Source organism: Buteo buteo, chromosome 14 (genome assembly GCF_964188355.1).
Source record: "Buteo buteo chromosome 14, bButBut1.hap1.1, whole genome shotgun sequence".
Lineage (NCBI taxonomy): Eukaryota > Metazoa > Chordata > Aves > Accipitriformes > Accipitridae > Buteo > Buteo buteo.
In genome coordinates this window covers 31,054,688-31,080,033 of record NC_134184.1, presented here as the reverse complement: position 1 = coordinate 31,080,033, position 25,346 = coordinate 31,054,688, and the positions used below count along the sequence as shown (strand labels likewise).

General features: G+C 41.6%; 1 protein-coding gene across 1 annotated transcript; it reads left to right on the top strand.

The window, feature by feature from the left end:
- The first annotated feature begins 10,859 nt into the window (after window positions 1-10,859).
- ESD (esterase D) lies at window positions 10,860-24,172 on the top strand. Its single transcript, XM_075046206.1, has 9 exons — window positions 10,860-11,019; window positions 11,935-12,010; window positions 12,971-13,059; window positions 14,819-14,917; window positions 18,149-18,273; window positions 19,257-19,376; window positions 21,093-21,191; window positions 22,675-22,842; window positions 23,946-24,172. Exons 2-9 carry the CDS (start codon window positions 11,943-11,945, stop codon window positions 24,024-24,026), a joined length of 849 nt encoding a protein of 282 aa, XP_074902307.1. The 5' UTR covers window positions 10,860-11,019; window positions 11,935-11,942; the 3' UTR covers window positions 24,027-24,172.
- Window positions 24,173-25,346: the final 1,174 nt, after the last annotated feature.

The window sequence follows — 25,346 nt, the reverse complement described above, 5'->3', positions numbered from 1 at the left end:
CCACCATTCGTAATCTTTATTTCATGTCTTGTGCTTTATTTCCATTCAGAAAGTTTCATCTGTTCAGCTTAAAACTTGATAGCAATGTTTTCAAAAGTAATTATTGGGCTTGATTCCCTGCTCCTTCCCACTGGTGTTGATAGGGAAGTGAAGTGAAGTGAGAGAAGAGTGGAAAATCAGGCACAACATTGCTAAATAATTTCCAGAACGATTCCACGTCCGTGCCTCTGTTCGATTCCAACAGAGTCTGATTTAAGTAATGTCAGTGGAAGTTTTGCCTGAGTAAAGCCTTCAGTAAAAGGCTGTAGCAGATCGTCTCTCATCATTTCTCTTTGGTTAAAAAGGCCATTATGAAGAATGTCCTTCTGGTTTTGTTTTAGGGCTTATAGAGCTGGAATTATTAGAAAACTGTTAGTTGCTCTAAATTGTTTTCCCTGGTTTCGCCGTTTTCCTGTTACGGTAGATTGCTCAGGAACGGTAGGTAGCTTGCACTATTAGGACTCAGCCTTAATGAAATATGTATGGGCAAATGGGGCCCACTTGAAAAATAACAGGACTTATAAGCGGCACTGTATTTCACCTGCATAGCTCCAAGGGCAGAATACATTACACAAAGAACATCAAATACATTGCTTGACAGAAATGCCTAGTCATGAAACTGCTTGCTTTCGGGCATTATAGACAATTTCACTGAAGCCGGTGGGACTCTGCTGGAGAGCAGAAACAGAAATGTTGCATCCACCTGCAAAACCTAAAGCCAAGCATTTGATTCGTTCTACGAATTTTGTGGCCATAATCATCAGAAGCAGGATGTATTCCAGTTTCAGATCCTATCCGCTCTGAAAAAAACACTGCCTACCCAGAAGCCAAACTCCAATGCCTTCATCAGTCCTTCTCTTGAAGTTGTTCAGTTTTCACAGACCAATTAAACTTCCACTAAGGCAAAGAAAGAGAGAGGCAGAGAGAAAGTGTATCTGATTCTAGCCTACCAGCCGGGGGTCTTTGGAAGAGGAAGACTTTTAGCTTAAAATACTCATCTGTGGTAGAAGAGGACTTGAAACTTGGCTGGGTGTTTGGCTGATTTCCAAGAAACTGCTTTTATTGCTCTCTCGCCAGGATGATAACTAAATCTGCTGCTTTTATGAGCCTTTTCCTCCAACGTGGGATAGGTCAGAGCCACCGTGCACCGGTGGCACAGGAGCTCGGTGTGCAGGAGGTGACGCCGGCTCGCTCCGCAGCGTGGCCGTTAGTGGTGTCCCCCCCAAAAATGGGAATTCAGGATCATCTGATAAATCAAGTGGTATAAATGCTGTGCTCACCGAGGTGGTTTATATGGTCTCTCTGGCTCTGGGTACATTTAAACACCACTGAACAGCTTCAAGAGAAGGAAAAAGGAACTCGCTGCTCCTGCCTCCCACACAGCACCGTGTGAGGGGTGCCACGCAGGCACAGAAGGGATTTCGGGGGGAATCTGCTCAACACAGCTGAGCATGAAGACCACCGTAGCAGTAGGTGAGAGCAGTGACTTTCCATTTTTTCCTGACAAGTTTGATGTGGACCCTAAATCAGGGGGTTTGAGCTAAGGACAACGGCCAGCTCGTATCACACAGGCCAGCCAGGCAAGGGCTGGAGCACTGATGGAGCACGAGTGGTCCAGGGCATCCCACGAAACAGGGTATTCGGGCACCTCCTGGTGTCCAGGTATCTCCACTCCACAACAGGAGCGATGGTTTTTGAGGATTCACCCTTGGGAACGGGCACCCCAGGGAAGAAGTAGGCGGTAATAAAACCAAAGGTCTTTCGCGAGTAGAGGTCTGAGGCTCAGGATCTGCCGCCCGAACTAGATTGCCTTGAAATGATGAGTACGGACACGGGATCGAAGGTCTCTAACCCTGAGTGTGAGGGTAAAGGAAACACAGATGCTTCCACCGGTGGAGGGAATGGCCATGTTTTGTGCGATTTGTGCCCATCTTGATGCGAGTGTCTCTGGCCTTGCAAGAGGAAGAAGCCGACGGGACGGAGGGCTCGTGTCCTATTGCCCATTTGTGCCTGCATACTGTACTGTGTATGGCACCCTGCACTTCTCCGAAGTTCAATTCCCCCCCCAAAAAAACCCTGAAGGTCTGGTTGCTGGTCTGCTCAGTCTCCTTCACCAGCTTGCACTTGATAAACTGTTACTGTGCATTTAAGGTTCGCTGTTTACGCTCTCTGCTTACTGTCTGCATTTCGCCCACGTGGCACAGCAAATCAGCCCCCCCTGTTTCTCTTTCATTTCACCTTCTGTTCCCCTTTCACAATGTCAAACTGCTCAGGTTGCAAATACTGACGGGGAATGTTTCACTACAAACAGAGAGGGTTTCAATTACTTGCTTGATGTTTCATTAGAAGATGACTCTGAACGATAATGTTTTTCCAGCTTATTAGAATAAAACCTATGTTTTGGACCTAAAAGACTTGACAGCATTCCTTTAACTGACAGCTGGAGGTAACATAAAACTTATTTTTTTGCTTAGAAGCAGGGATATCTGACATTTTAATTCTGCGAGCACTCAGAGAGGTGGTTTTATTGAGTGATCAGCAGCTTTTGCCTGAGAAGCCTCTCGAAGCCAAGAATTCACAGCAGATAAAGACCAATATCTCCAGCTCTTTATGGACATCTTTGACAGTTTAGCAAGGCCTGATTCTGCCACCTCGCACCAAAATGTTAATAGAATTTTGTGTGGTTTGCCTTAGTGAGGATGTCAGAGTCAGCGTCTGAATTTGTTCCACGCACCATGCCAGATCTGCAGGAGGTTGTTCATCAGTAGATAGCAATTAATAGAGTCATTATACTGCAGATGACAAAGTTCAGCCATTTTAAACCAGAATTTATAGCACTGGGCCCACGCTTGGGATGAGCTCTACAGTTTAGTATGACCAGCTTCAGAGCAACACTTCCATCTTGCAAAAAAATGTGAGTGTTTTCATTATGCATCAGACTGGAATGGAAATGTCTGTAATTTTCCAGGCAAAAAAAAAGAAGACATTCACACAGACTAGCTCAGAGGTTAGGGTCTTCCCCTACCTTACAGGAAAAGCATGCTGAGGCAGCCTGTCACATCTGAATCCAAAAAACCCACTTTGTCTGAAAAAAGGTTTTAATCCTCAATTTTTCATGTAGATTTACAATTTATTATTGTTAAGGCTGCATCTGAAAAATGTCCAAAGACATGAAGCTCACCACGTATCTCCTAAGCTGGTGTGCATCCTTTCTACACTTCAGGGTAAAAAATCCTATGTATCTATCCCATCCAGCCAACCATGCACTGTACTTATGTAATTATTGCCAGACGGTGAGATGCATTCTATTTTGAATACCTATATGTTTGCTTATGTAAATACATAGAGAAAAACGTTTGCTGTATTTTGTAATGTTAATGTAAAATGGTGTTCCAACGCTTTATTGTTTTGTCAGATCCCACTGCTAGTAAAGCAGATTAAAAGATTTAAATGCCATCAGTTGTTTTACAAACTGGAGGTTTGTCTTAAGTAGTTATTCCGGTTTGGTTTAATCTCTCCCATACATACTCACAGTACAATGTCTGCTGAAGGCTCAAGTCATTTTAAATATCTTGCTGGGCAAAGAGAAAGAGTGTGTTGCAGAATTTAACTGTCTCAGTAAACTGGTCCAAAATCAGCCATTGCAATCATTGTCTTTTTCTAAGGACAGACATTCTTTTACCAAAAAGGTATACTCTGGATAAGTGCATATAGCTTAAAACATTTCAGTCTCAGGAACAACGTACTTGCAACAGTAATAAGCCAATTAAATTAATTTTACTAAGAAGTCGCACTATAAGATTAAAATTAATAAGAAGCATCAATAAACAGCACTGCACAGTTGCACAGACTTCAGTACACCTGAGTCACAGAACCACAGTGCCATCTATTGGTAGTATTTCCTTTCGTAAAGAGTATTAAAATAAGAAACCCAAATGGATTTTGTTTCCTTTTTGTTATCTCCATCTTAAAACCAAAATACATTTATTCCTCCAACTGATCTTACGGCATACACGCTCTTGTTTACAATTGCAATGCATATTAAAGTAGTACGGCTGTTAATAAGAAGTCCCCTCAAAACCTTGCTGTAATCTTACAGTTTCATCAAGCTTTATAACACGTAGAGAAAATCATACAAAGGCATATTTTTCAGAAGTTATCAAATGAAGGGAAACGGATTGTTTTAGCTACAAAAGGCGCCATAGGGTGAAATGTGCCAGATAAGACCCCTGAATTGAAAATCCTCTGGGTTTTACCTCTAAAGTACCAGACTACTGTACATATGCTCCAGGGTATCACCATTTCTTATGTTCTTTGGAAAACTCCTTGCCAGATTCACCTTTTTTGACATACTTTGCACTGATCATTGAAAGAGAATACATTTAGTTTATCCATCTGGCACTTCAACCCATAAAAGCAAAGACACTTGGAAAAGAAGTTATTTTGTCTTCAGATTTATAATATAATCTTCTGAGGACACTCCTTGAAATATAGTAAAAGGGTCTTTGGAAATTTTATATAACGCAGTGAAGTTCTTTGATATACCTGCAGCTTTGACATGTGAGACCTGGTAAATAGCAACAGCAATTCAAAAGCCTCCTTGATTGAATCTTACTATGTTCGATGTAATTTAATCATAGACATACCCTGTTATCTCACCCTGAAAATAGTTCTAACGATGGTTCTGCAGACCCTAATTCATTGTGTCCAAAGTTATTTGACTGCACAAAAGCTTAACATTTTTCAGTCAGATTGAAATCTTCATTTTAGGACAAAGAAAAGCTGACAAACTCAATAGTTTTATTCAAATTCAGTGTGTCAGTTTACCTGTTTAAAGTTACTCATATTCTTAGTGTTTGCAGGACATCAGTTCAGAGTAACTGCATCTAAATTGCTTGGATTATATCACTGCGTAACCGGTACAAAACCATGCAAAATAGGTGATGGCTATAGCTGTGTTAATCTTTTAACTACCAAATTCCCATCAGAATGGAAAATTAAAAACTAATGCAAACAAAGGATTTTAGGTGGTTGTGGAGAAAAATTAGAGTTCAGCACTCAGGGGCCTGAAAATCAATCCAAGGCAGGATATCTGCTTCAGAAACTGGCTTGTGAAAGAGATGGAACTATTCAGGGTCAAATGAAGGTAGAAAATTTCAGGATTTAGAAGCAGACTAGTCCCACAGATACTCCACCAAATTATTTTGAATTGCTGCATATAACTATGCATAAAGTCATGGATGAAGTTTCCACATAAGCAATACTCATCATGGCTGGACTCAGGAGATCTGTATCTCTGTTCTCCACGTGTGAAGTGTAAGAAATACTTTTTTTCTCCTTTTTGTCCTGCAGACAGTGAACTCTTCAAGTCAGAACGTTTGCTTCAATAGGTTTTTTTACAGTGCTTTGCATTGTGGACCTGGTCACTGTCAACGGCAATAAGCTCTTTTTCTTTTTTTTTTTCAATGACCTGTATTATCAATAGTGCAGAATGGCATCTCCCTTCCTTACTGCAACTTAAATTTTTTTCTAAACTCAAAAGCATGTTTCTGAACTGAAGCCTATTCTTTTCACAAAGATCTATTATCCTTCTCTCTTTATCTCTGTTACTGCAGGGAATACAATAATCTGTTTTTTTCTTTTTTTTGCCAATATATCTCAAATTGCACTCCATCTCATCATCCAGGTCATTAATAAAGACACTAAACAGTCTTGTCCCTCGTATCGATCCCTAAGGGGTGTCATTCTGCCAGCTGGACTCCTTACTGCTGATCAATACCCTCTGAGCCCAGCTACCCAGCCAATTTTCCCCCACCTTATTGTTCACTAATCGAGCCCATATTTTGCCAATCTCACTAAAAGGAGACAAGGACACTACGAGAATTTGGTGCAAAGCCCTTGTTAAAGCCAAGGTATACAACTTCCACTGCTCTTGCTTTGTCCATTGAGGCAGACTTCTCATCAGAAGGCAATTAGACTGGTCAGGTGTGCTGTGCTCTTGGTAAATCCATGTTAGCTGTTCCCAATCAACTTCTCATTCTTTGTGTACCTGGAAATGGCTTCCAGGAGGATTTGTTCCATTTCTTTCCCAGGGATGGTGGTAAGGCTGGCCTGCCTTTAGTTTGCTTGATCCACCTTCTTGAAGGTGGCTGTCATATCTACCTTTTCCCAAACATCAAAAAGACCTTCTGGACTGTCCTGACCTTTTAAACATGATAGAAAATGGCCTTGCAATGACATTGGCCAGTTCTCTCAGCACCATCTAATGCATCCCATCTGGTTACATAGACTTGTGCATATCCACATGAATTAAGTGCTCTCACTGTCCTCTGTTCAGGCTAATACTTACCTGACAGGCCAGCTTTACTGGTGAAAACTGAGACAAAAAAAAGCCACTGACTATCTCATTCTTTTCCATGTTCCTTGTCAGTAGCTTCCCTGCTCCACTGAGCAGTGGGCCCACGTTCTCCTTAGCCTTCCTCTTGCTGTCAATGTACATAAAGAAACCTTTCTTGTTACCCTTCACATCACTTCGAGTTTCAGTCTCAGCTGAGCTTTGGCTTTCCCAACTCCATCCTTGCATGCTTTAGAGATGTTTCTAAATTGTCCCCAGGTAGCCCATCCCTGTTTCCACTTTCTGCAGGCTTCCTTTTTGCATTTGGCACACTCAGGAGTCTTTTCTTCATCCATGATGGCCCGCACTGGTTTTTCTGCAAAGTGAATGGACTCTTCTTGTCCTTTGAGGAGGTTGTCCTTGAAGATCAGCCAGCTCTCCTGGGCTCTCCTTTGCCTGCCAGGGCAGTGTCCTTTTGGATCCTGCCAATAATCACTATTTGCTCTCCTGAAATTCAGGGTTGTGACTCCATTTGTTTTGCTCACTTTTAGACACTAATTATAACTAATCACACATATTAGTTATAGATAACAGATTTAAACAGTCCTCACAAGAAGAGTTTATGATACACAACTTGAAGCTTCCTTCTGCTATTTTGATCCTAAATTTGACAAATGACTTCAAGTCTGTGGCCTGAATTGCACCCCAAGACCAAGAAAGAAAGTCCACTGTACTTGTAAGGCTCATGTAGGGATCAAGAAATCCTAGGAATGCCGGATGGTGTTGGTGATCATAATTTATTCCCTCAGACCTAAAGAAAAGCCTGTCTCCTGGGGAAAGACAACCATAAGCCTAAACAAATAGCATTTATGTCTCCACCTCTCCTTGGGGCTCCCGTTAATAAGGCAAGGCCCAATGTTCTACTAAATTATTTATTAGCTGAAATGGAATTTTAATTTGTGCTCTGGCGTTCTCTAAACCAGATCTTAACTATTACATTCCTGTCAGCCAATATCTTTCTTTAGCTGCACTTATACCTGAAATTTTACACATGGTTATCTGAATTCAAAATACCAGCTTCAAAGGCTCAGTAAACCCAACACGAGGAATTTAAAACTGTATGTGGAAAAAATTCTCAAACAAGCAGACTCTTTGTAAATTCAAAATTAATCTGTACTAGAAAGAAATAGAAAGCAAAAGACATAATACAAATATGTGCAGTCAATTTAGTATACAAAAAGCAAGCAAGACCAAAGGACAATGCCATTTCCCCAAAAGACCTATGGACTCAAATGACACACTAAGTCTCTAAAGAACAAAAAGGAAATAATGGAAGCAAGAAATGGACTAAAGGAGAAAAAAACTCAATGTAGGCAGATAAAATAAGTGAGCTTGTATAGTCTCTAGCCTCTGCCATGGGTTTTGTTGGCTAAGAAGCACCTCGGGCAAGTTGGAGAGAAAGTAAAGAACTGCCTCGAAGGGACAGCAGTTAATGACATGACAAGTTGCACCCAGGTGAAATCTTGACAGTATGGAAGGAAAGAAAAGAAAATAAACTTTGGAAGATCTAACTTCCATCTAAGACAAAAATTAAGATAGATGGATGTGGTAAAGAAAGGGAAATAGAAAAATAAATCAATAACAATGAAGCAGCAGAAAAATTTCCTTCTCCCTGTGTAAAATTTCTCCCTTGAAAAGCTAAAGACTCGAAGCAGATTGGGTCAATACAGTCAGCATAAAATATACTGAGGGATAATACTGTTATACCAGCCAAACAAGTTGCTTGGAAATGACTGATAGCACGGTATAAGACATTTTAAGACAATTTAGACAAATATAACATTAGAATCATAAATGACTAAATTATGAACAGCTACCATAAAGAACACTGGAAAAGAATGACATACAAATAATCTCCTGGCAAAGTAGACAGTGAAGTGTGAATTCAGTGTTCTGAATAACCAAAGCGAAGATGAGATCACATACAAAAAATTGAGAAAAAATGACTGAAAAGCACTAGTGGGAGGTGGAATCCACAGCTATTAGGGAAAAAAGATTAGCAGCTACCATCCTTAATTCAGACTACCTCAACAGAAACATTGGAAAAGCGTGTACGCAGATGCACGGCTGAGGGAATGACTGTACTTACTGAAAAGAAAATGGGAAAGGAGGAATTTGGTACTATAAGCTTCAGACATACAGGTTGCTTGTCTACATTGTGGAAGTTTCTTACTGGAAGCTTAAGTGAGTTGCAGCTAACGGTATTTTTCCCCAAGTACAGAAAGGATGGTGAAAATGTGGTGAAAAAGCAAAACCCCTTCTGACAGAATACAAAGCCATCCTTACAGATGCCAAAAGAAATGCTAGGTAGATGATGCGAAATCATATCTCACCACTGGATTAGATCAGCAGTAACGTGGTTGAAAGTACTGTCTGTGTAGGGGCAACACCAAGAAAGTATGTTGGAAAAGTAGGTTTTGTACTTGGAATACAACAATAAAGTAATACATAATGCAAGAGGTATTCCAAACTGGCTACCTGTCATTCCTTTGTTTTATATTCTCATTTCTACTGGTTGCCCTGCTGCACCATACGAGGAGAAGCCATTTAATGAAGAAGGACAGGAAGCCCATTTCACATGGGTTTTTTTACAGATAATCTGAAATGATATGCAGAATGATGCCAGAATGAATTCACTGGTGACAGCTGCAGGCACTGTCTCAAAGGATACAAAAATGGCATTAAGGTCAAAGAAATGTGCATAACCAAAGACACTAAAAAGATCTACACCACAGGGCAGAAGAGACTGCACCAGCTTGGCTCCCTCTACCTTACATTGTCCTTAGCACTATTCTGGTGTGTTTTGCACTTCACACATTCTTACACAGAACACACACTCAGCTGTGTGCCATGAAAACAGCTCTCTGGAGGGCTCCGACACAGCTCTGACATTATTTACTTATGCATTTACTTCAGACATTTTTGACTGAAAAGACATACAAAAGAATGCTTTTATCCTGATGTCATGGAGATGTAGGGAGGGCAGGTAAACTCGGCAGCAGGCTGCCACTTGGATCGTTCTGAATGTGTCACTCTGAAATGGGAGCAAACTGGACAGAGGTTATCTAAGGGACTTGGACAGGAAGACCAGGAACACATCAAAATCTTATCAGCATCAGTGCTGAGCTAGGCAGGTTTTATACTGACAAGAGAGAAATAGCTAAAACCAATTGCAGATGTCATGGAAAATGAGATGTGCATAATGACGACTGACTATACAAGAGAGAAAACAGACTGGCTGAAGTTTAGATCAAATAACAAACTAACTGGGCAATATCTTGCTAGCGAGAGTAGGACTTTAAGAGAGCTACAAAACGCACAGATAGAGATGGAAGGAACAACCTGAAGAGTGTTTTGAGAAATACTAGTAAAGAAACACCTTTTAATTCAATTAACGGCAGATTAAACCTGGCTTGTGAAAGAAAAACCGAGAGAAGAAAGTTTAAGCAGCTCGGAGACAGACTATTTGTACTAGCTACATCCCCGTAGAGAGACAGGATAGGAATGCTGCTCTGGAAGGCAGGATGGGTGACCCAGGTCCAGAGTCCAGCAGCTGCAGTCCAAATGGATCTGCTGGGGGAAAGTAGAAAGTAATTAGGGATTAAAATAGAATTAGGGATTAAAAATAGAAACAAATTATTGTCACATTGGCAAAGTAACAGATGATCAGACTGTAAAATGTTACGGGCAAAAATAGTTACTACTAACGCAGTACATGGTATGAGACTAAAAAGAGGGAGAGAGCTTTGTTGAGGACACTTTTGGCAACAGATGGGCATGCTTAATTGCAAATTAAAAAAAACCCAAAATGCAGCAGGTGGGAAGAATTTGGGTTACGAATCAGATGAAAGCATTGCCAATTATCTTCTTTCCTTCATGAGCTTGCAAGCGAGGTGTCACGACAAAAACTACCTAAACTACAGTTTGGGTTTATTATCAAATCAGGAGTCCGTCAGGCAGCAGCTGCTATGAATAATGCTGAAATACCGAGGAGAGGTAAAACACTTAAAATTTAATGATGCGGTGGTCCCAGTTCAGCCCACTTCAGCAACTTTTTCACCCCCTTGAGGTCTTGGTGGTGGAGAGAAATCGATGCTAGCATAAACGCTTGCTGCTTTGACTACTTTGCTGTTATCAGATTCTTTGGATTAGGTTTTTATTCATTCCTTCATTTTACAGTTCAAGGTTTTGCTCCTTTAGACCTAGGAAGGCCCTGGGCCGCGACGCTGCCTCCCTCAGCCGCCTCCCCTCAGGCCCTGGGCGGGAAGAAGCGCCTGAGGAGAAGGAGGATGAGGAAGACGAGGAGGAGGAAGACAGCAGCACCCCTGTGCCCCCCCCCCCGACACGGCAGACCCCGCCGGGGCCGTCCGTTTGAGCCCTGCCGAGGCGGCAGCCCCACAGACAGGCACCGCGATGGCGGGCTGCGACCGGCCGCCTCAGGGCCCCGCCAGCGCCGGGGGCGGGCCGGGGCGGCGGGCGGGGCGGCGGCAGCAGGCCGCGCCGCTCCAAGGGCCGACCCCGCTCCTTCTTCTCCTTCTTCTTCTTCTCCCGCTCCGTCCGCCGCTCGGCCCCGCCGCTCCTCCGCGGTAAAGGGAGCAGGGGAAGGGGGTGCCGGGGGGGTGGGTAGGTCGGGTCGGGGGAGCGCGGCGGCCCGGCCGGGGCCTGGCTGCGGGGAGAGCGGTGAGGCCGCAGGGCGGTGCGGGCCCTCGGGCCCAGCCGAGGGGCGGGTGTGGGGGGATCGGTGCTCTGAGGGTATACCGCAGGGTGAACGTGGAGGTACAGGAGAGCGCTTCGGTGCAGCGGGCAGGGTTAATCGTGTGGAAATAATGGAAATAGGTGTCCCGAGCCGGGGCCGAGCGTGCCGCTCCAGCGGCCTCTGGCTTGGTGCTGGTGTGGGACGGGTGTAGTGGCTTTCAACGTCGTCTTCTTCAGTGGGAGACGGTGAACAGGCCCTGAGGGCTCTCCGTGGTGCGTGGGTTTTCTTGCCCGGTGTGCCCTAGGAGAACGCCACAGGTAGGGTTAGCTGGTTTCTCCTCAGGTGTGCCAACCCTTCCCCTTTCAGCCGCCCGGTTGGCCTGACTGTCTGTCCAAACCACAGCGTCTGCGTTTGTGTCAACCTTCCCGAGTGTCCTTAGCAAGTCACAGGCAGCTCCAGGCTAGCCGCAGCACGTCAGATTTCTTGCCCGGTAGCAGCATCGGTAGACAAAGCGAGCTATGGTTAGTGCAGAGGTAAAGGTGATAGCAGGTGTGGGTCTGTAGGAAAGCAGGAAGGCTTTCTTAGCTCTGCTCGCAAGAGTTCAGCTCCCTCACCCCTCCATTTCCATGGGGAAACAGAAAGTTAATGAAAGATCAGAAGGTGTTTGCAGGAGATCCTTTCTTCTAAAAACCTGTGACGTTAAGCAAAGATGCTTTAAGTTGTATTCAAATTTACCATTGCCATAACTCACTGCAAGTCCAGGACTGTTTTATTTTCACATGTAACTTGCTCCTTTTTTTTGCAGTTAAAGCCATGGCACTGAAGCAGGTTTCCAGCAACAAATGCTTTGAGGGTTTCCAGAAGGTGTTTGAACATGACAGGTAAACACTACAAAAGCAATCTAGATGTTTGGCATGGGGCAGTGGATCTATACTATCATTGCTGTCAGTGTTCTCAGTCTGCAGGAAAACAGTGTGTTCTCACTGATACCCATATTTCAGTAAGGAATGCTGTCTGCTGCTGCTTTGGCTGTGTTCTTTTATTTCTGTGTTAATGTTTAACATGTCTAGTATACTTAGTGCTGCACATCAGAGATAGGAAGCCACTATTTCTACCTTTGAAAATGATGAATTTTCAATTTCTGAATTACTTTGGGTTGTGCTGTTTGCAGCACAGAGAACCGCCATGTGTACAAAGCTCCATTCACTCTACTGGTTACGTAACTTCTATGCACTCTTAAAAAAAGGCTGTGAGCAGAAAGACAGGAGGTAGATTCTTGTTTGATGAAGGTGAACAGAAAAACATAGGGGTTTTTTCACTTCTGATCCAAAGAAAAAAAAATCATTAGTTATGCATAGATAAGCTTTTATTGACTATTTTAGGCTCTAGTATTAATTGGGCAATCAGTTAATCTGTAGACTTAGCAGATTGAAAACCTCTCTTGCTGAGGCATGCTGTGCAGTGCATGTTCTGCAAGTCATGTGGATGTGTTCTTCAGTAAGAATTACTTTCCAAGTAATTTTTCCAAGTTCAAGTTAAATATTGCTGGGGTCCGAAATTCAATTTTCAAACTTCCCAGTTAGCAGCACTGCAAAAATGTGGCTTATTTGTAAGTCTCTGTTTTAAGTGTATTCAGAACAAGGTAGGAAGGTTAGCTGTTGTCAATTCAGGAGGCTAAGGCTGAGTTTTAAAATTGCTCTTCACTTTATTTAACTTAGTTGTTATAATTCACTGACTAAATCTCTCTTTGAACGAAATGCATTGACTCAATCTTCTTTCTTTAGTGTTAGTGACCTTGTTAATAAGTAGTGGTGGTAACAAGGAGTATTTTATTAATACAGTGCAGAGCTAAAATGCAAAATGAAATTTGGAATCTACCTGCCTCCAAAAGCAGAAACTGGGAAGTGTCCTGTGCTGTATTGGCTCTCGGGTAAGTAACATGAATTTTAGTAACTTAAAAAAGATAATCTTAAGCATGTTTAAGCTACTGCACTACAGTTACTGAAAACCTGATGTAGAAGTACTAGAGTGGCAGCTCTTGCATTCTACAAAAGATTGTCTTCTGGAAAACGCATTTACTTTGAGTGTATTGTGATAAAGTCAGATGCAGCAAGTCTCAGGGCAAAGCCTATCTGATTGTGTTCTAAAATGCTCAGTGTTCAAAATGTTCTACCCTTTTGTTCTAAAATGGACATCCTTTTTGTTCTAAAACATACATATTTAAAGGTTCTCCTGAAAGGGAGATGCCTCCTGCTTCCCTTTGTCTATGACAGACAGCTTCAGCTAACAGCATGGGGGGCAAAATCCAGCCCATGGGAGCCAGCAAATTTGTCATCTGGACCCCACCTTATTCTGAGTGCTATTTTTCAGGGAGCAACTGGTGAACTTGGGAAGGGAGGTGCTATTAGCTGCCTCCGCACGAGCACAGCTAGAGTGAGGTAACCCTGTGGGATCAGAAAGGGCCGGGGTCTGAAGAGGGTTGTGTGGCAGGAGTGAACTTGCCTCATCCACAGCATTGTTTCTTCATCTCTCCAGCTCCTGTGGTGTCCTATCCCACTGCTGTCTTGCTGGAAGTAAGGCAAGCTGGGATGAGACTGGATGGATAAAAATATGCTCCCAGTTATCCTGGCTTTAGTCCTCCACCCTATTCCTGTCGTCTCCCACAGAGCTGGGACTTGCACCAGAAGTGCATAAGTAATGTTAAGGCATTGTTTTCAAAATGGTCAGATTTATGTTGGTGATGGCTCCAGGATTAAGTACATCTATTTTTTTTTTTCTCTATTACTCAAAATGAAAAGCAGAAGCTCTGTCTTTTCTGTAATTTTAGGAGCTGCTTTATTGAGACTTGTGGTTAGAAAGTTGGAGAATTGACTGGTAGCGTGGAGACTATATTCCTTGTATGTACTCATTTCACAAAATAGCTAGTAGGTCTGATTTGTAGAATGACAGTGGACTGCGTAAAAATGTTTACCCTTGAAGTTGGAAGCATCAAAATTGTCTGAAGAGCTCAGAGTCAGGCAGCATGTTTATTTTTTTTTTACTCTAAACCATGCTGCCTTGGCTAGTATATTAGTCAAATTAGGTTATTTGCAACTTTTTTCCTCAAAGAAAAATAGAACCATTAACCCCTCTAAAATGGCACAGTGAAGAAAAATTGAAATATCTGTGTGCAGTATTATTTATTTGTAATCGGACCTCAGTTGGGCCTGTTGCAGTACAAAAGGCAAGACCTGTGGGTTTTGGAGCAAGAGCGCTTATGGGCCTTTATCCTGTCTAAAGGATGTAGGGTTTGTCAGACCACATGTATAATTCTGTAATGCAAACAGCTGAAATGGTGGTAGAGAGAAAAATATAGTTGCAGGGTTAGATGTCAGAAGTTAAGAATGTTAACCTTATCAGCAGTGTCTGTAGTCTGTGGATTTAAATACATGGTACTTGAGGAAACTGTATATGCCACATGGGGAGTACAGTGTACACATGGACCTGTTTTTGATCAAATGTTAGTGTGACTAGATGTGAAAGTGCAACTGTGTTGGTTTCTGTGGATTATTAAGCATTGTTGAACCTAGTGAAAAGACTTCTCTGTGTTTATGGAGACAGGAATCCCTCTTGTTTTTCAAAACCTTTTCTGCCAAAAGGTTTGGTATGCTGTGAGCAATGTGTAACCAATGATATTTTTATTTCTCTAGGGTTAACTTGCACGGAACAGAATTTTATAACGAAAGCTGGTTTTCATCAAGCTGCAGCTGAGCATGGCCTTATTGTAGTCGCGCCAGACACAAGCCCACGTAAGTTTTAACAAGAAGGGTTGTAACAGTTGTGACACTGAAGTACGCAGTCCTTATCCTCCATTCTTTGAGTGCTGCAGTTGGCTACAAAGTGGGTTGCCCACCTGAGACAGTATATGACTTCCCCTCCATATCTTGCATTGTTTGCTAGATTATATTGTGTGTATTTGTAATAACATGGTAGTGAAGGTTTGACATTTGAAACTTTTATTGTCATGGCACTAAAACTAGAACAAAGGGGTCATTGAGTTCAGCACAAAGGAGGAGACGGAAGAAAAGGAAAACAGGAGGCATGTTATCAGAGACACTTGCCTGCACTTTGTGGCTTGCTGTGACTTTAAAAAATCTGCAGAATTGTGTTGTCACACAAAGATGTAATGTTTATTCTTTACCGTATTCTGTCTTCTAAAGCCAATTAAATACATGTCTTCAGAGCACTCAAATATTTAGAAAAGCAAACCAGAAACCCTTGCCCCCTGCAGCTGTAATAGGCTACTGATGAATGGCTTTTTTAAAGGATGTGCTGTTATTTGTATAAGGCCAAGCTTATGTGTGGTACGGGAAACCTGAAAATGGTGGATCTGCAGTTATGGAAATACAATCTTCTGGGGATTCAATATATTATGTTTAGTATTTGCTGGATTCTGCTAAAGTCTCATGAGTGCTGTATATAAAAGTGGCAGTCTTCTATTTCTGAAGCTTTGGTGGGTCAAATCTGAACACAGGTAATACAGGAAAGAAGTGACGTTCTTTCCAGAAAATATTTTTCACATCTAGCTTTTGAAGTTGTCAGGTCAAAGAACAGAAATGCATGTTTCTAATGGAGAAGGAGGACAGAAGAGGAAGACCTGTGTATTAATGAACTTCACACTTCATTGTTGCTATTTGCTGCAGACTAGAGATGGGCAACTAGCTTTTGTGTTATTCCCGTTGGGTAATTATACTGGGACTTGTTTTTAGTGTTGTCTGTGTAAGTTGTCCCTATCAATGTGTAACTGAATTTGTATAGTTCATTGCTTTGTCTGTTTTCTTTTAAAACCCTCTTTAGAGCTTCTCTTTTGCTTTTTAGTCTAATAACTGATGAGGATTGCTCTGCTATTTAGATGAATTTCAGTATGTGTTTTATATTATACTCTTAGATTTTTAGGTCAGAGAACCCAAGTGTTCTTAAATCTCTTTGAGCTGTCTGGAGAAATAAGTGAAGAGCAGTTCAAATGTAATAACAAATTAAGAGATCTGAGCATAGGTAGTGAAAACGCTTATATGTGCTTTTTAACTGTTGTCATGACTTAACCCCAACCAGCAACTAAGCACCACACAGCTGCTTGCGTACTCCCCCATGCCAGTAGGATGGGGGAGAGAATTGGGGGGGGGAAGTAAAACTTGTGAGTTGAGATAAAGACAGTTTAATAGGACAGAAAAGGAAGGGAAAATACTACTAAGAAAATATACAAAACAAGTGATGCGTGATACAGTTGCTGACCACCCACTGACTGATGGCCAGCCAATCCCTGAGCCAGCCCCTCCCCCCCCCCCCTAGTTTACATACTGGACATGACGTCACACGGTATTGAATACCCCTTTGACCAGTTTGGGTCACTGCCCTGGCTGTGTCCCCTCCCAGCTTCTTGTGCACTCCCAGCCTCTGCTGGCCCGGCAGTGTGAAAAGCTGTAAAGTCCTTGACTTAGTATAAACACCACTTAGCAACAACTAAACCATCAGTGTGTTATCAACATTGTTTTAATCCTAAATCCAAAACACAGCACTATACCAGCTACTAGAAAGAAAATTAACTTTATTCCAGCCCAAACCAGGACAACTGTGCATTTATGAGAATTACCTTCCAGGAGCTAGGACATGTGTCTGGATGGGGAAAAAGACTGCATGAAAACATGAGATACCTGTCATTACAGGCCCTCTGTCAGGCCCTGATAGACTTTACTTTTCCTCCTTCATAGGGGTTTGCTTTTCCAGACAGGTGTGCTGAGCAGTATTTTGCAGGTTCCTTTTCAAATTTCTTTTTTCAAGGCTTCCCTTAAGTTTCTTGTAGCAGAATCAGTGTTGCCTTCATTGCCTGGCAGGACTTTCTGAGTTTTTGTCTGTCTCTGAGGGACTGAAGATAGAATTTTTATATCCAACATGTTGTGTAAGCACCCCCAGTCCCTGCGCCTGCTGGACTGTTAAGTTACAAAATCACTTAGTGTTCAAGGGCACGTCACTGGAGCAAACTCAACTTTGATCCTTGTGAAAATCTGATTTCACGCTGTGACAGGGTGGCAGGTATCTCTGCATAAATTGTCAAGGACTGTCAAATTACACATGGGTTTGCAGTGTAATCTGACAGTGGTGAAAGCCCATGTAATTTTGGATTGCAGAAGCTAAGAACACTTTGGAGAAAGGGAAGCCATTATTTCCTGTCGCGTATATCTTGAAATATTACATTCTGTTCTGCAAACCAGGCTGGTAAATCACAGGCTAATCAAAGGGAGAGTAAGAGAGGCTGGATGGGATGTATTGACTTTCAAGGAGACATCTGCAAATTTAGTTTGGAAGTGTAGCCTTGGAAAAGAAGATACAGCCCTGCAGTTATTCAAAGAAGAAATTACTTAAGTTTTATGGGGAGTTAAAGGTGGGAGCAATGAAATGAATTGCAGAAGAGGTAGAGTTATATACTTAAAAAATGATAGGAACAGTAAGTGTTATGCTGCTGAATCTTAAAAAGGGAGGTGTAGCAGACATTATTTGAAGCACATAAACGGGTCCGGACACACCACTTGGTGATATATGGTTCTGTCCTTCTGCGGGAGAGACAATTTTCTACAGTTTCTGTTTCTCACGTGGTTTCTTGTACTCAGCAGGATGAAGTCTAATAACAGAAATAAGCTGATAGCACTAATTAAAAAGTGCCTGAGTAAATTGGATGAAGCTTTACAGAATTAGTTTAGGAGAGATCTGTATGTTATGTTTATTTATGAAAGGATACTGAAACAAGTTAGAAGCTGGATACATCTGTAGGTAATACTTAAGTGGCATTTTGAAAGCGTTGTTGAAGTAACACTTGAAAACACTGTACTAATGAATGAAAATCTGAATTGTCGTATAGTTGGAGGGGTAGAGATATGTTGGTTGAGAAACTCATGTCCTGAGTCTCTGATTTGTATGGCAGGTTCTCCAATTCTGAACATCTAGTAAAGGAAAGACAGTAACTATAGAAAGAATTTTCATGGTAGGTGGCTGCAATATTGAAGGAGAAGATGAAAGCTGGGATTTTGGCACCGGTGCTGGTTTTTATGTGGATGCAACTGAAGATCCTTGGAAAACAAACTATAGGATGTATTCTTACATAAAGGATGAGGTAACTTTGCTGCTTGGTTCTCCTGGTGGTGTTGGGTAAGATAAGGGTTGTGGTTCAGTTGTGCACTTTGTTCCTAGCACCAAAGCTTGCTTAAGGTGATCTTGATAGCCTATGGATGGTTTGTCATTTTCTTGCTTTCCTCTTTTATAAAAATAACTTTATTTCTTTTTTAATATTTGATTATTTCAGTGATTGGATTTATCCAGTTGTAAGGCCTTTCCTCACCAAACAGATATTGTTGTAGAACTGAGGAGGGGGAGAACCGCAGCAGACAGATGATAACACCTGGCAGGGCTTGAGCAGGAACTCCTTGAGGCTGCTTTCCTGCCGGAGATGCCACAGGGTTGGCCTACACTTCTAATCTCCATTTTGCTCTTGCTAAATCTCTGCTCTGTTGCTTTGGGAACAACCCACTGCATTTCACTGCACCAGTACTTCAGTTGTATTGATCTTTTAGACTGTATTCACATCTGTCTTGGGAGAGTGGGGGGGTGTGTGGTGGGTTTTTCGTTTTGTTTTCTTTCCCTTAAGTTGGTGTAAAAGGAGATCCTTGAGATATATATTGGAAAGGTGAGTGTCCAGTTTACTTTGCATGCGGTTTGTGTGATCTGGATTAAAACTAAAGTTGATGGGAATATGGGGAGCAAATAATCTCCTGAGAAAAATTTGCCATTCTGGTCACTTACAGGAGCACATACATATTTATGTATCTATTGAAATAAGACTTACATTACAGGGTTATGATAGATTTCGGTAGAGATACTTTGAGTTACTTATTATCAGATTAATTCTTTCCTTTTGATTTTACAGTCCTGTTCAGATTGCTTTCAGGCCATGATCACAAATGTCAGGCTAGAACCAAAGATGTGCCTTTGGTTTCAGTGGCTTCCTGGTATTAAAACACATTAGTTATTTGTGTGCTTTTTTTCCTAAATATACTCAAGTTGCTTTAACGTTTTTATTCCACTGTTGTTCCTTTACAGCTGCCTAAACTAATAAATGCCAATTTTCCAACTGATCCTGAACGGATGTCTATTTTTGGGCATTCCATGGGAGGTCATGGAGCTCTTATTCTTGCTCTGAAGAATCCTGGAAAGTACAAAGTAAGATATTATACAGCTTATATGAGGTATACTAAGGCTTATACAGATTTCTGTAGAAGTGAAGGAAGAAACCATAATAACCAAGTTCTGTTATAGCATTAAATATATAAATAGTTTTAGTTGTAGCAGGTCATTGATCCTTAGTATTAGAATATGGAAAATTGGCAGAAACACCACTCTGGAATGTGAGTATCAGCGAAATAAAAAAATCTACAAATTTTAAAAGTTAAGAAAAGTTCTGTTTCTTTTGCATGATGCTACAGCTCTTCCAAATGAATTGTTAGTTACACTTAAATGTAAACAGGCTCCTTCTAGCTCTGGAGTTAACTCATGCTGCCAATATTGTCTAGAAATCTGGTTGTGTGATTTGCTGTATCTTTTCAAATCTTCTCTTGTTTGTTTTGGAGCTTTCATTACCAGCAAACCTTTTTGCCACCTTTATATGTGTGTTTGCTTAGAATTTACAACAGGGTAGTAAACTCCAGCTGATAGCAGGTGTAACTGTAAGTACCTGAACTGCACACAGAATAGTATCTGGAGGATATTCCCCACCTCTTTCCCCCCAGCCCCTGAGATTTGCTTGTCAGCTTTCCTAAAGATTGATTTTTGCAGTATTCAAAGTATCTCAAGTTGTGTTCATTTGTATTCTGCTTGAGCCTAAATCAAACATGCTGCTACTGATTTGCCTTTCCTTTATACTCGTGAGGGTTGAGAAAAAATGTTGTTCTTCTCTTTGGATCTTCTCTTTGGAGACATGCTTATGTAAAATGGATTTCTGGGGGGAGAATCAGGCATTGGTGTTTGAGAGATGAGGGGCTCTGCCTTTGTGGATCAGTCCTTTCATGGGCTGTCCTGACCCTGCACTTTGTGGTCAGCTGCTGCAAAAATGCAACTGTGTTTTTGAAAATAGCAGAACATTTGCTCAGTGTCATTAGCTTGGTGTTAAGAGTAGAATGTAAGATGAAGCTTTGTTTTTATCTCTCCTTTTTATCTTTTGGAGCCAGTAGTTCAGAAATTTCCATTTTTGCTGTTGGCACTTAACTGTGAATTGTAGCATCTAAAAGAGTTAAACATTAAATTGAAAATACCAAAATCCAGGAGAACTGGCAGTGGCTCAGGTGGTTTGTTGCTATTTTTTGTAAGTCATAAAAGTGGAGATATTGATGTCCCAGGGCCAAATTGTAAAGAAGAACATTAGAATAGAGCTTGGACTTCTGATACCAGTACCTGGACTTGTGATCTGAAATGTGCTTTTCTTGACCCCTAATCCTGGATGTACCTAAATTCATCAGACACTGTTGCATGCTTAGACTGGCTGAGCAGCCCCATGCCTCAGGCTTTTGTTATGCTCTGCCAGAATCCAGCTGGAGGTGAAATGGTCCCACATTCTGACCATGCTGACCCAGCAGTGGACTTGAGATCCTTCTCTACTGCTTAAAGGAATTCAAGCCAACATCTCCCAACAAGGAGAGGAATGGGGCATCTAGGCCTGCCTTTTGAAGCTTGGCTGATGTGCAAAAAGGAAAGCAAAACTGTGGGGCTAGGAAGAAGAAATAAGAGGGAAGTAGCATAATGGTTAGGGCACCTCAGAGGGTTGGTGGGGGAGTCCTGGGTTCTGGCAGTAACCTCAGTTTTTGAAAAGGCTTTTATTTTTGCTTATTAGCAGAAATCACTTCTCTTAATTCATACCTTTTTTCATGCTTTCTTTCTCAACAGTCTGTGTCGGCATTTGCTCCTATCTGCAACCCTATTCAGTGTGAGTGGGGGAAGAAAGCCCTTGGTGGATATCTGGGATCAGATGTAAGCAAATGGGAGGTACGTGTTCCAACTCGTAGTCCTATAATAGCACATGAATGAGCAATCTGTAGGTGTATCACAGCAGGGGTCTGGAACAAAACTCTGGGGTGCCCCTGAGCTGGTACTGTTGTTTTACTACACCCCTAAGCGTGGATAAGCACTGTATGTTTCTGGTGGGTATGACTTGCTGTTGCCTGATGGTGCTTGTAACAAGTGTAATGAGATAGAAGGCTCTCATCAAATTGTCTAAATTCCTCCCTGTTTTATGAAGATCTTAAAATCTGGGCTAAGAAGAATTATGAGTAGTCTGAGACTTTCTCCTCTGTGTGGAAGCAGTGAGCAGTTTAAAAGAGAGTTAGGCTATTGCTTGTTTCTCAAAAACTCAGTTCTCAATATACAGAACAGCTGGTTTTTGTAGCAGCCTGAAAAGAGAGACTGCTACAAACTTATCAGACTGATGAGCCTCATGGCATCTGCAGGGCCAGCCTCTTGGAGGCAGCTAGCAGATGAGCCCATTGGAAATCGGCATCCCGTAGAACAGGATTAAACCAGACAAAGTTAGGTTTTAGCTCCAGGGCCTTAATTTTGAAATATAAGTAGTTGTATACGAATGGCTAAGATACAAACATTTTTGTATGCGTGTTGCTGCATTATTTGAGCAGCGCTTCAGTATTTTTAATCTCAGCATAAACATTGCACTGTCTCCCTAGAATTAAGTTAGAAGGGATCATTGTGACCAGGTACTCTGATCTCCTTGTAAATAAACACAAGCTGCAGTTAAATCCCGTGTAAATTGGATTAAAGTATCTCTTAGGAAGACATCCAGGGCAGATTAAAACATTACAGGAATGGAGAGCACTAGCTGCTTTCACAGTTATTAATAGTTTGTATATTTAAAAATCACCAGTTAAACTTGCTTACATTTAATACAGTTAATTTATTTTCCAAAAAGAAAGTTTCTGGCCCCTTAACTTGTTTTGGATCTCTTCTGTAAACCCAGTCCAGCAGATCAACAGCAGGCATCAGGAATAGACTTAGACCTGCCTTTGCACAGATACACAACCTCTGATTCCCATATTTCTGCTTAAAATTGCCACGTGTTACACTGGTGTTTTGACCTTTATCTGCCAAAATAGTTACATCAAGATACCAAGTTATTTTGGCAGTATCTAGTTTATGTACAAGCATGTGAATTGGTACTAGATTAAATTGCTGTTCTTGATTCTGTATGAATTTAGTGCTGGACTGGACATAGTGTTTGTTCTGGAAATGATGTCAAACTGCCAGCTTGGTAATTACTTAGATCATCCCACTTGCCCTTTTTAAAACATGGGTATTACTTTTCAGTTGTCTGGAATTTCCCCAGTTTTTTGCTTTTCCAATGTGCAAATTGGTGTCCTGATCAGTATCACTCCATATATGCCATTCTTCTCTTGCAGCCAGCAAATTTGACCCAGTCTAACCTATGTAACTGAATGTCATTTCTCTTCTATTCCTGCAGGCATACGATGCTACACAACTTGTGAAGTCCTATCCAAACTCTCACCTGGACATATTGATTGATCAAGGCAAAGATGACCAGTTTCTATCCGCAGGCCAGTTACTGCCTGATAACTTCATTGCTGCCTGCACAGAGCAGAAAATCCCAGTTGTCTTTAGGCTGCAGCAGGCAAGTTGCTTCTGCAGTCTGTGATTGTTGGGTTGTTGCTTTGTGATTTTTGGGGGTCTGTGTGGCAGGTAGTGAAGAGAGTGTCTCTTCATGGGGTGTGCTTTCACTTTACCTGTGAGTCTGTCCTTGGCCAAGTGAGGAAAAGGGTGAGAAGTGATATTTTCCTTAGTATCAGCTATTGAGGTGTGCAGTATCTATCAGATTCAGCTGCATTTCACCACTAGGTGGGGGTCATGATTTTAGTTTCAACAAGCTGATGAGTTGATGGTAACTCAAGCTGCCAGTGGTCGGCTGAAGAAGCAGCATTAATGATTTTTAACAAGTATCACAGTCTCTGAACAAGCAAAGTGACAGATGTCCTTTTGCTGGATTCCTTATCTGTACTGCGGCTATTGTGTTTAGCATAAAACTTTGTGATTTAGTTTGCATGTGTTTGTGTAAATCAGGAAAGGTTTGGAACTACTTAAAACCTTAGATTCATTTAAAGACCCAGGTGGAAGGATTGCTCTTTGCTCTAGTGCAGTGACCCAGAACAGTCCTGTCCTGAGAGCATTGAGTCTTTTCAAGTGACTGACAGCTTCAAGCCAGACCCAGTGAGGGGCCCAGCTGTGGAGAATGAGGGATTGTCCTCTGATTTATCAAAAGCCCTGCACCAGAAGATACAGTTAGTGCTGACCAAGTGGAGTATTTAAGAGGTTTACATGTCATTTTAGTGTAGTGCTGGAGCAGTAATTCAGACCTGGGCTGTCTTCTCCTTATACCTTATGTTTTACCTGTCAGACAATGCAGTGAGGGGAACTGTTCTCTCAGATTGCATCTTGTTCTGCAGCTGACAGTTGCTGTTACCTGTCTGTAACTTACATGCCCAGATTAGGGCAGGTTAAAGTACTTTCTTTTCGTTTAGCTTCCTAGTGTTCATATATACTTACCCTGTTAGTTAGGTATCCTTTACAATTTTTATATAAAATACAAATATTTTTGATTTCTTAAAGCAGATCAAACCAGAAGAATCATTACCTTTCCTAGAAGAGAGCTTAGCATGATTGCTTTATCATGAACTATAGGCTTTTGCTGATTTCCTTGTTGTTGTTATTCTTTTCTAGGGTTATGATCACAGCTATTTTTTTATTGCTACATTTATTAATGACCACATCAAACACCATGCAAAATACCTCAATGCTTGAACCATTTGGATGTGAGCGTCGTCTGTCCAATATGAATCAAGGGATAGAGGTGAACTAAACAAAAAATTATTTGCTGACATAGTGTCTGTAAAATGGAGCTCTTCTCACTGTACTGCTAAGAAAAATAAAAGTCCCACTTAATTTGATATGTGTGCTTTAGAGTAAGTATTTTGGATGTTCTTGTATGCTTTAAAAAGTCTCTCAACACTGTGAAGGTGCCTGCTGCATTCTAGGTCAAAATAAAAATGAGCAGATGAGTGAGTTTCAAGATGGTTTCTACTGCAACTACACAGACACTATGAGTAACAACAGCGTGCCTCTTCAGCTAATTAAATACCAGGGTTCACTTTGTCACTTAATGCTGAAGGAAGTTGTTAGTGGCACAACCAATCAAGCTACTTAACACACCAACTACTTCAGATATTTTTTCCTTGGCCTGTCTAAATACATTCCAAGGACAAAGTGTGGTGGAGAACACAGACAGAAGTTTACTATGCAGAGTGGTTTACTGTGTGTTATTAACATCAAAAAAAGTAATCATCTGAGGAGTATTTCATGGATGATACTTAAAGATCTCTTAAAACCCATGTGAAGGAAGCGGTCTGTAGTAAAGGAAGGTTTTTTTTTTTTCTCTGCTTGCCTTTGATTGTTGCTGAATGTGAAAGGCTTATGCTGTGTTTCTGGGTTTCTTTGACTTAACAGGACTGAGAGGAAACTGATAAATAGATCTGAAAAAAGCAACCCCTATCTATAGATGATCTTATATCTCACTGTTGAAAACGAGTGTGCTTATTTTACAGAAGATGGCAGAATTTAGGCCTGACAGTTGCAGATCTGCAAGAGTTCCCAGTGGTGTAATTCTGCCAGCTACCTTTGTGGGGGGCAAGAACACAGATTGTTCCAGTGAGCTGTTTATCATCTTATGTTCAAGGAATCACTTGTAGCCTCTGCTTTCCCATGGTTCAGCTGAACCTGCATTGTTGTTCCAACCTTGACTCATTCTTGCCAGAGGAAATACTAGGTTAGATGTAGTATCAGTTTGCTTTTGCAAGCAATGGTGAATGCTCTCCTGTTTCTCTGGCCCCTGCTAGATTCTAGGTTGCAGGGAGGCTGATGCTGGGAACTTGGGTTTCTGTTGCTGGTGACAGGCTTAAATTATGTATTGACTTATCAGTCTTGTGTCTGCCTGTTTCTGGAGTAAGCTTGGAAGGCTGGAAGCTACGACTGTGTGCACTGCAAGAATTCTCTGAAATGCTGAACTCAAGTGGATTTACAACAGAATCTAACTAACTAACTCCTCCTTTCTTATAAAGCAGGGCA